This window comes from Stomoxys calcitrans, chromosome 3 (genome assembly GCF_963082655.1).
Source record: "Stomoxys calcitrans chromosome 3, idStoCalc2.1, whole genome shotgun sequence".
Taxonomy (NCBI): Eukaryota; Metazoa; Arthropoda; class Insecta; order Diptera; family Muscidae; genus Stomoxys; species Stomoxys calcitrans.
The window spans coordinates 7555079-7566998 of NC_081554.1; the positions used below are offsets into that span (position 1 = coordinate 7555079).

Here is an 11920-nt window from a genome sequence, read left to right on the forward strand (position 1 = left end):
GACCATTTGCAATTTGTTGCAGAGCGTTTTATTAACAGGAAACCTAATTAACATGTATAGAATAAAAATCATATAAATACTTATTTTTTAGTTTTTCTCTTGGCTTTATCCGCATCATGTATTTTGGGATCTGCTTCGCCCAACAATTCAAGTCGTTTTTGCTTGCCTCTTAATATCGCTGACTTGAATAGTTCACAGTAAAGTTCTACAGATGCTGGAGAGTCATCATTGCCGGGAACTGGGTATGTTATTAAATTGGGATTGCAGTTGGTATCAACAATTCCGACAGTAGGTATGGCCATTTTAGCACAATCCCTTACAGCAGTATGTTGTGTTAGTACATTGTTTTGTGTATTTAAAAATATACACAAGTCCGGTAGCCTTGTAATAGCTCCAAACTGTATATTGGAATTGGTAAAAATACCACCGCGCCAAAATCGAGTGTGAGAAAATTCCCCGGCTTCCATTGCCTTCTTCTCAACCAAATGGGCATTTAATGCATTGCGATTGAAGAAGCATATGATCCCATCCCTGAAAGCGACATGAGCCGTTATGTTCAATGCATCCCGTAGGTGTGAAGCTGTTTTGTCCAAGTCGAAAAGCAAATGTCCTAACCGGCTGCCGTATATATAGGGACGCATACGATCATCTAGCGACCCTTCTTTGTGACCGAAGTGAACACGTGCATTGAAAAGATCCCTCACCGTAAATAAGTTGTGAACTTCGAAATAGTCCGGATGATTCAAGATACGTTGCTCAATGTTGGCAATATCTTCAGGTTCTGTTGAAGCGACCGCAGGTGCAGTGGATTGAGATCTATAACGAAATAGCGATAGCCCAACTACAGGACCAATAAATTGGAATTTAATAGAATTTCATTTAAAGTTTATTATATTTCATACCATTTCTTCTTAGTGAATTCAATAACATTTTCGCCAATATACCAACCACCTTTATTATTTAATATGTATGTATGTATGTATGTGTTTATTTGAGGCTTATTCTTTTTCGATTACATTTGAATACATTTATCGATAACTTAACATATATTTAGAACTATTATTGTCTCGTTCTAACACACGATGAGTACAGGTACTTGGCTACATGCTTAACAATGTGAAGAGTATATGAATGGAATACAAAACAAAATGTCAAAAATAAAAAAAGGCTTGCTCACGGCCTTTACTATTGCTAACAGAGCTTAAGAGAGTCTGTTAAAAAAAATAAATACTTAGAACTAAATAACATATAAATCGAGATAACAATTTCTGTTAAAGGCAATAACAAACAGAGGGTAATGGATGAACCAATTAATGAATGAATGTCAAAATGTAAATATCACAGATTTGTAGATGTATTGGTATAAACTAACGAACGTTCATACTATAGAAGGCAGAATGCTAACATGTTTTGATTTCTTATTTCTTTTGTTAACTTGATTTGTGCTATGCACGTTGTTATTTTTTTTTTTTTGGAAAGCAATAGTATTGCTTGTTAAAAAAAGTGTTAATATTAAAAAAAAAATAAATAAATAAATTGGTAAAATTTTATACAAAACAAAAAAAGGATAAAGTGTATAAGTGTATATCATCCTCTATGTGATCCAGGTGTGGATTTTTTGTAAAATTCTGGTGTACTGTGACGGGCTGATTCGTTGTCATCAACTTGGGTAATTATGGCAACAGGAGAAAGATAGGCTGAATCGGCCCATGATGAAGTTTCTTGCAATTCATATATTTCTTTTACTAGGTCATTTTCGTGGGTGGCCAGGCGTCCGACAAATAATTTCTGGAGCTTGAGCGCGTATGTGCATAAAGGTTCAATGCCGGATATATCATAAATGTAAGTATTAGAGTATTTTTTGGTGCGACTTTGGTAATGTCTGTTTACACATTTCCTTAGAATTCTACGTTCGTAAATTTCCAATTCTTTGGCTACTGTCGGGGAGATAGTGAACCATATTGGAAAACCGTAAGTCAACACGGGTCTGATAGCAACCTTATAAAGCAATAATTTCGTAGCCTGAGGTAAATGCTTGCTATTCAATATATAAGAAAATGAACCTAATATCTTTTTCGTTTTTTGTAATGTTGCTCGAGCGTGGGAATTAAACTTCAACATCTTGTCGAATGTGATGCCGAGGTACTTGACGCTTTGTTCTATCGGAATATTGACTCCATCCAATGTAAGTTCCAATGTCTTGCTTTGAGGTACAACAAATTTCGGGCATTTACCAGATGGATTCCTGATGCAGATGGCCCGGGATTTGGCTGCGTTAATCTTTATGCCCCATGTTTTGTAATAATCATTTATGACGCTGAGGTGTCGTGCAGCTTTAGCCAGGGCAATTTCTGGAGAAACATCATGGGCATAAATAAGGCAATCATCTGCGTATAGAATGGCCTGGGAGTATTGTGTTGTATGTGGAAAGTCGGAAAGGAAGATATTGAAGAGATGGGGCGCAAGGACGCTTCCTTGAGGCACCCCACTGTTGACGAAGCCAAAGGATGATGCTGTGCCCCGAATATCGACACAAAATCTACGGTTGGCGAAGAAATTTGACATCAATTTAATCAGGTAAGGGTCCATATCTACATCGATTAATTTATACAGTATTCCGAGATGGCAAACGGAATCAAATGCCTTCTCGATGTCCAGGGATATTGCAACTGTACAAGTTTGATTCCGCAGATTTACAATAATGTCATTTTGGAATTTTAAGAGTGCATGTTGCGTGGAGTGCCCTCTCTTAAAACCAAACTGATAATTCGTAACGGGTTCAATGATAAATCCATTTTCAATTTTGTCTTTCAGAACATGTTCAAATATTTTTCCAATGTTTGACAACAATGAGATCGGACGAAAATCAGACGGGGTTTTTGCATCGGCTTTCTTTTTTATTGGGATAATTTTTGCAACTTTCCACTCAGATGGAAAGTACCCGTTGTTGATGCAGTGGTTGAATATAAAGGTGAGTAATTTCAAGGCAGAATTGGGAAACCTTTTTATTAAAAAATTGGATATACCATCCAGACCGCTAGATTTTTTGTTGTTTATAGATTCAATAATGGCCTTGATTTTTGCAGGGTTGGTAAAATGAAGATCGTCATGGTTATGAAGGGCGTTGAGATCGAGATCAAAGTTGAAGATATGGCGTGGAATGACATCGACACAGTTTGATACTTTTGGTAGTAAGTCATCAACAGGATTTGTAGGCAAACGTTGGCAGAATGTATCAGAGTAAAACTCTTGGAATTGTTGGGCGATGTCTAAGCTATTGGTAATGGTGTTATTGTTGCGGACTAGTTGTTGGCAAAAAGGCGCCTTAGTTTTACCAGTAATTTGATAAATTTTTCTAAATGCGGAAGGACCAGGTTTAATATCTTGTAACTTCTTATTAAACCTTTGAGCCTCTTCAATGTTGACAGACTCCTTAATAATAATTTTCAGCAGTTGTATCTGTTTTGATAAAACGTTGTACTCACTGTTTGTTCTGTTTCCAATTCGATGGAAGATCTTTTTTAGCTCCTTTTGCCACAAATGTTTAATTTTGTAAAGCTTCTTGGTTTTTTCCGAGAGAGGGAACTTTTCGCCATTGACTGAGATCTGTTTACTATGAGAATTGTGGATTGTTGTAAATGATGTATTAAAATTGTTTATCAAATCATCTATTTCATAATTTTCTAGGTTTGATGGCGAAGATGGCAGTAGTCGGCATGAAGCATCGTTGATATCCTGGATGAACTCGGCCCAGTTCGTGTCTTTATAAGATGTATAGGTGCGTGGAATTCTCATTAGCAATTCCGGGTGATCTACACGAAGAGACAGTTTGATGGGGAAGTGGTCCGAGAAGGACGGCAAGGTTGATATTTCGAAATTTGGGACATTTCGATTTAAAAGATGTGGGCTAACGAGGAAATGGTCTAAATATGATAGACCATTCGGATATGATGGGGATGAGTCACAGATTCGGACAACATCTAGACTGTTATCCTCAAGCCAATTGCGCAATATTTTACCGTTTGAGTTTTCAAGGTGGTCACCCCAAACTGGGCTCTTTGAGTTTAAATCTCCACCAAGAATGAATCCATCGAAGCTCTTACAAAGTTGGATTAATTTGGAAAGGTCTGCCTCCAACTTTTGTGCCGGATAGTTACATTGGACGTAGAGAGATCCAATTAAAAATTTGTTGTTGTTTGAAAACTCTATCTGGACAAGGGAAACATGTATGCCAACATCATTTAAAAAGACTCGATCATACCCAATCTGGTTCCTGATGACAACGGCGACTCCAAGAGGTGAGTTGTCACATATAAAGTTATATCGATCCAATTTAATCTTCTTATTTCTTTTTAGGTGGCATTCCTGTATGAAGCCGATATCAATTCTGTTGAGGTGCAGTGTGTCCTTAAGATCTATTTGACGACTGATGTCAGTGAGGGATCTTACGTTGAAGGTTAGAAATCTCAAGAACCTATGGTCCATAACTAACTCTTATTTTATTTAGGAGGCGCAAAAACTCTGCTTTGGCCTCGACCTTGGTCATGTTCGCATACTCAGAGAGAAATATATTCACCTCCTGTTCCAGTGTCAGCTCTTCGGGCTCCAAAAAAAGGGAAGCCAGTTTCAAAAACTGGTCTATTGCTGGCGGCTTTTGTTGCTGTGCTCCAGGTTGCGCTGAATGCTGGTGAAAAAGGTTCGAGAAAGTCTGCCCTGGGGTTATTGCGGACATACCGACAGCTCTGTTAACATTGGCCTTTGCGAGAGATCTCTCCTCGATGGCCTTTGAAATCCTTTGCCTACGAGCAACAGCATATTTCTTAAATGTTGGACATCCACGCCAGTTTGCCGGATGACCTGCCTCACTACAATTATTACAATAGGGTTCTGAAGAATCCTCTTTTCTCCTTTGACACTCGCCTGGGCCATGATTCTGGTCACATTTAACACATTTGTACGCAGAATTGCAGTTCCGCGAAACGTGACCCCACCGTTGACACCTATGGCACTGAATTTCCGAGTCCTTCTTCTTCGGCCTCTCCCATGTAATAATTTGGTTTTGTAGCCCTTTGATATTAGCAATATCAGAGAGTGCTTTTCCTGGCAGTAATGAAACTAAGAAAAGACCAGTGTTAGTATTTCTTTGTGTTCTAAACCTCGACACACTTGCCACCGTATCTGGGACAATTTCATCTAATTCAGCCTTTATCTCTTCAATTCCAGTGTCTGCAATGAGACCTCTCAGTACAAATGATGGTTGTTTAAGTTCTTTCGGTGTAAATGAATATGAATGAACTCCCTTTTCACGCAATATCGCCATCATTGAGGAGTGGACGGAAGAATCAGCAAAAAAAATCTTACTTTTATTTTTATTGATATTCTTTACCTTAAAAGAAAATGTCGGAATTGTTTTCCTTAAGGAGTCGACGAGAGTTTTAATATTTACATTAAAAAGGAAGATAGGTGGACACCATTTTGGCTTTTGTCCGCTGTTGTTGTCATTGTTGTTATTATTGCCCTTATCGGCTTGGGCGGGTTGAGTTGCAGTAGTAGAGGCGGCAGAAAAATCAACTTGGGTAAGAACCCCAAGAATGCCAAATGGGTTATCATCAGTTTGTTTATGTTTCTTAAGCCTCTCACTAAGATCCGGAATGTCTACATCATTTAAACCCAGGGCGGATTCATGACGGTGTCTTTTGTTGTTGTTTATTTGTGCACTCTCTTTATTGTTGGATTCGGCCATCAAATTTCTCTGGGAAGTTGATGCTTCTACCTCAGCGACATCGAAGTCCATGTCAGGTGGACTGAAGCCAGGCATCTTTATGCAAAAATTGCAGCTTAGATGCCTGTTTCAAAGTCAAAATTATAAGAATTCTATGAATTGCAATTATTTCTTTTTTTCCGCGATAAAAAAAACACCCATGTGAGACAAACAAAACAATTTTTTTTCGATTATTTAATATAGACGAGGATCTAAAAGTCGATTTTTCACTAATCGATTAGTCGATGTAAAGTGTGAAGAAATCGAAATGGACTTTAAAGTAGAGCTGGCAAACAATCGATAATCGCAACATTTGATAGTTTTAATAATATATATAATATACCGACACCATCGTTATTTTCCCATTTCCTATATTTCAAACGAAAATGAGAACTAAGAATCAGAAGATCTATTTTTATAGAAGCAATGAGCAGAACAAATATAACCACTTTTCATAAAGTCAGTTAGAAGTCATGAGAAAAATCATTAAAAAATGTTGGTCTTACCGGATGAAAATTGCGCGCTCTAAAGGCGCAATGTATCTTAAAGAATGCATTCATTGTCGTATAGCTTATTCTTGTTTAATTTCGCAAAAAATTTAAAATTTGCGATAGTATCCATCGAAAAATATCAATCGATATTCAGTCAAAAAAGTAAATATCGATAGTGCCATCGATATTTTGCCAGCTCTACTTTAAAGTAGAGCCTGCAAACAACCGATAATAGCAACATTCAATACTTTCGATAGTTTCAATAATTAATATCTATAGTATCGATACTATCGTTATTTTCCCATTTCCTATATTTCAAAAGAAAATGAGGACTGAAAATCAGGAGACCGATTTATATAGAAGCAATATCAATGCACAGAGCAAATAAAACCATGATTCATAAAGTCATTATACAAAATAATGCATCTTTAAGGATGGATTTAGTGTCGCATCGCTCATTTTTGTTTAATTTTGCAAAACATTTATATATGTTTCCGATAGTATCCATCAGAAAAATATCAATCGATATTCAGACAAAAAATTTAAATATCCATTGTGCTATTGATATTTTTCCAGCTCTACTTTAAAGATAGTTTATACCACAGACAGTAAATGGATATAGATAAACCATCAACACATTTAATAGGGACTTTTGATGCGTGGGCATTGTGATAGTATTGGTGAATATAAGGTTGTATGTGTCACATGTACACATAACCATAAGTCATAGCTGAAAAATCAGAATCATTTGATTTTTTCGCTGATTGCCATCTATCGATTACCGTTTACATGAAATGTGTAATCATATTTCTATATAAACGTTTATCGATTGCAGTATATTAAATATATTACGATAATATATGACCAATAGCAAACATTCTGTTTCCGATCCTCTGTCTTTTGTTATTTTCCTGCCAAGATAGAGTCAACGTATTTAATGAAATGATCGTTTATAGCGATCGGAAATTCCGTCGGATTTGGCAATAATTTAATAGGTGTTTTCGCTGCAGTAACAAGTTTTATGAGCTCAAAGCGATGCGCAAAGAGGCATATGTCATCCGCGTAGTCGATGTCTCCAAGGAAGTCGTTTATGCCCCAGCATATGCCAAAACTTTTAGTAACACCTTTTAACTTTCTTGTTAATTTTTTTGTGGTTTTCTACAGTTTTTATGTTCCCCTAATTCTTTTTTCTTCTCCTTTATGAGACTTTACATGGCACATCATCATGCGGTCGTTGTATCAGGATTCACTGAATAAGGATAAGCCAAGCCAAGATATATTCATTTAATTACGTTATGGTGACGCAAATTCCCACTAGACTCTAATTTCTGGACATTTCCTAATTGATGTTCTAGTTTTTATTGGCATTATCATATGTAGCAGCCACAAGATCAAAGGATTTATGATTATAGACGTGTAAACTATAAATTAAAACAATTAGAATGTGAAAAAAGGAACAAAATATGAAAAATATCTAAAATCCAAACAAAGCTTTCGACGTTCTATTGGGGTTTGGATGCAACTTTGGAATTGGAACATTCCATCAGCTGGGCTAGTGAATTTATCTTGTACAAATTGGCCTAGACACGATGTGTACAAAAGTCAGAGCTGCTATTTTTGAAATTACATCAAAAGTAGAAAGTCAGGACATAATCGCGGATAAGCGCTGATGCCTCATGTAAACTCCCATTAGATTCTAGTGGACGCCTTACGCCATAGTTTAGGTAGAAGCTAATCTTATCTGAGTGTGCGGCTTGTTAATTTTACATATTTTGCAAATTTTGCAAAGAAAAAATTAAAAAAGTTAGAAAGTAAAGCACAATTAATAATTAAATAAATTAAATGCTATATAAACTATATTGCATTCTTGGGATACACGACGAGAAGATATTGATATTGAGGACAAGTTTTTGTCATCTGATGAAAAAGGCGCCTGTAGTCGAAAATTCTCGGTAAACATAAGGGGCAAACAAACAACATTTGCAGGAACCAATTCTAGAGTTCCACATAATGGAAGGCAAATGTAATAAAGCCCCAAATAATACTAATAATAAATACCTGGATCACGTTTATTGTCACCCCACGCAAGCTAAATCAGTGTACAATAATAATATGACTAGCGGCAATGGCGGTGGTGGGATTACGCCCAATACCAATTCTGATGTTTTGGCGCTGTTGAAGGAAAACAAACAATTAAAAGGAATGCTAATATTGCACTTGGATTTGATACAGGAGCAAAGCGACCAACTAATGGCATTGCGAGCGCGAAATGCGGCTTTAGAGAACAGCGTCCAAGAACTGCAAAGGCAGTTACAAAAACAAATAAAGAGATCTGGTGAAATTTCAACCCTCCCCCCACCTCCTCTGGCTAAAATACAATGCAAGACAAGCAGCGTAACGACGAACATTGCTGCTGTTTCCACTCCATCTACAGCTGAAAATAAAACGTCACCTGGTTCCCAAGGGGTTTCTAACATAATAGGAGTGTGCAATGGGAAATTCATAAATAAAATTGTTCTTCAAAGAGTATCTTCAGCGCGGGGAAAGCAAAGATCCGAAAATCAAACATCATTTCGGAAATGTGCAAAAACCGTAAATTTGGGTAATTATTTTTAGCTTCATTCGTCGCACATAGCAATGACATATCTTTGTAATTTTGCTTATAACCAATTCACAGATATACTTGATGCAGAAGAAATAATTGAAGATGACCACGAAGATGAAAATGACGATGGCAACGAAGAAGAAATAACCGAGGAAGCGCAAGAAGATGTGGAGACCGAAAATGATGACGATCAGGACGAAGTTGGAGAAGCTGTCGACACCGCGGATAAATCCAATGACTTGCAGGCTCACATAATAGACGACTTTTATGATACTGGCAACAGTACTGAGGACAGCAATGAAGTCTTGGCAGTACAAAGCAAACGTTTGCGATTAAAGCAGGCAGCTAAACAATCTCTTGTGGTACCACGAGGAGCTAAACCCAGTGTATCTCCCGCCTCAACAACCACTAATGATGGACAAACAGCATTTAAAGCTGTCTCAGCTGCAAATACAGCAGTAAGTCGTGGCAAACAGATGACCATAATGCGATGGCATGCTCCCGATTATCATACCGATGAGTCCGTGAGCTGTGATTCTACTGCGGAAACCGAGAAAGTGCGTTAATGAAATAACTTTAGAAGTGTTTGAATAAAGTTTTAATTTTTTCCATTTTAGCGTTCCACATCTGTTACGTCGTTTTCTCCACCCAAGCCTTCAACTAACGCAAATGACGAAACCAAACGCTATCGCCACACAATTGAAAGCCACCACTCACACCCACGCCCTAAGGTTCGAAAATGTACTTACATTTCGACACCGCAACTATACAGCACACGAGAATGGAAGGACGAACCTTTCAGTAGTGACTACGATTACGAAGCTCTCAAATCAGAAATTAAGCTCGCAAAAATGGAAAAGCTGGAAATACCAAAATGGACGGAACACGAGTTAACTCCTTCATATTGCATTGAAGGTACGGAAGATCTATCAGATGATATATTTTTTAAACGGCATGCTAAACTGGAAGTGGATGAAAAAAGACGCAAGAAATGGGACGTGCAGCAAATTCGAGAGCAACGTCGCATAGAACGTTTAAAGAGGCGACATTGCAAAGATGAAATTCAGCACCCACATGAGTCAACATCGTTGCACAGTTTTTATCCAACCACAGAGAACATTCAAACGATTTGTTATGTACAAGATTTACCTGTGCAAGCCTTTGGGGAGATGATTCCAAGAATAGCATCTTCATTTGGGGATCGTAAAGATTTCCTACTACCTTGGCTGGATAAGGCGCAATTACAATATAATAATGATAACAACAAAAAGCCCACTGTGACCACTCTAAATTCTTCTGGCGAAGTAACAACATCCTCACAGTCACAAAACCAAATGTTAAATTCCTCATTTGTGATGCTTAAAAAACGCAAAAGACAACAAAGTTCAACTTTCGGTACTTCGCACCCCACGTCGAGGCAACGCAGTTTAGCCACGAAATCTACCCCAGTGACACTCTCAATACCCGCAAGTAACCCCGTAGTTGCTACGTCCACATCATGTGCAGCTACTGCAAGCATTAATTGCAGTACAAATGTAAAAACTTAAGTTGATGTATATTATGCATATTTACTTCATAGAAAAGTAAAGACGTGTTATTTATAAAATATAATTTCAACAGCATTTGACCTCTCTGTAAGACTACAACACAAAGCGCATTATGTTTGGAACCGAAGATTTATGTGATAAAATGTTCTTAAAATCACTGGAAGGATAATTTAGTATATATGAAAATATCTTTTGTTAATTTTATTTGACATTGCACTTGTAGCTTGTATATATGTATGTATCTGATTTAAAAAATCCCTATCACATTTGCATGTAAGATTAATAGAAATTGAAGTAAAGATTAAAATAAACATTTAAAAATGCGTTTTATTTAACTTCAGAGCATAAATGTACTTCTCTAATAAAAGCATCCGATGAACAAAAGAGTATCACATTTTGGTTGAGACAATACATTTGACTGGGAACATCCTAGTAATATCAATTAGTGTTATGCGATTCAAGTTTTAGCTTAATCATAAGGGACATACTATTAATAGCAGAGCTCGAACGGCGTGCCGTCCTATGAAAATAAAGTAGTGATAATGAAAGGATTTTCTATAAAAACTTAATTTTTATTATTTTATTATATTTATGCTAATTTTTATTTTATGGTTTTATCTCCTGGCAACACCAATATAGTTGAGAGACCATCAATAATCGACCCCTAATCTTCTATGTTAAAAAAATCACATCTACATATGAAAATTTCTGTAAAAATTACATTTCATTTGAATTTTTAAAAAGGTTTTTTCTTAAAAGTCATATTTTGACAAAAATTTTAATGACTCGAATTTTGTTAAAATATTATACCGTAAGAAAATCACATAAAAAATGCAAATTTTGCCCATGAACATTCCACTAAGGAACATGGGCTATGAGTGAGTGCAGTCCGATTCAAGGTTAAGCTCAACGATAAGCGGCCTCCTTTTTATAGCCGAGTCCGAACGGCGTGCCGCAATGCGACACCATTTTGGAGAGAAGCTTTACATGGCATAGTACATCACAAATGTTGCCAGCATTAGGAGGGGAAAACCACCGCTGAAAATTTTTTTTCTGATGGTCAGGCGTTTAGCGTCATAGGCGGACATGTTAACCTTTGCGCTACGGTGGCCTCCATAATCACATAAACAGCTATAAAATTTTCAATGGAAAAGGAATTGTAAGTAGCGTTACCGTTATGCGATGGGCTTACAAAGTATTACAAAGTACGTATACTTTGTCCCGGCACGGGTTAACTGTTAGCATCACACAGACTGCAACTTTGAGCTCTAATCTGTGTGGTGTTCTTCGTTATCACGAGAAGGTTAGCTAGAAGCTCGAATGGAGAGTCTCAATGAGAGGTTTGTCCATCCCTGAATAAAAGTGCAAAAGCAACTCTTTTTTTAAACCTAAAAGTTGTTACTATATTCGCTTTTCGCGAAATTTTTCGCCGATAAGATAAGATTTTAAAGAAAAAATATTTGTTGGTTTTATTCAGTCGGACATTCCCTCATTACTTATGGTAAAATTTTAATAA

General features: G+C 36.9%; 2 protein-coding genes across 2 annotated transcripts; one reads left to right on the plus strand and one right to left on the minus strand.

Annotated features, from left to right (window-relative positions):
* Window positions 1–12: 12 nt before the first annotated feature.
* LOC106090343 (small ribosomal subunit protein uS2m) lies at window positions 13–5989 on the minus strand. The gene is made up of 3 exons (XM_013256506.2): window positions 5952–5989; window positions 903–955; window positions 13–841 (listed from the first exon to the last, which is right to left on the minus strand). The coding sequence occupies exons 2-3, from the start codon at window positions 928–930 to the stop codon at window positions 81–83; spliced, it is 789 nt and encodes a 262-aa protein (XP_013111960.2). The 5' UTR covers window positions 931–955; window positions 5952–5989; the 3' UTR covers window positions 13–80.
* Window positions 5990–7887: 1898 nt separating this feature from the next.
* On the plus strand, window positions 7888–10695 carry LOC106090339 (protein male-specific lethal-1). Its single transcript, XM_013256503.2, has 3 exons — window positions 7888–8854; window positions 8930–9414; window positions 9475–10695. The coding sequence occupies exons 1-3, from the start codon at window positions 8263–8265 to the stop codon at window positions 10402–10404; spliced, it is 2007 nt and encodes a 668-aa protein (XP_013111957.1). The 5' UTR covers window positions 7888–8262; the 3' UTR covers window positions 10405–10695.
* The last annotated feature ends 1225 nt before the right edge of the window (window positions 10696–11920 follow it).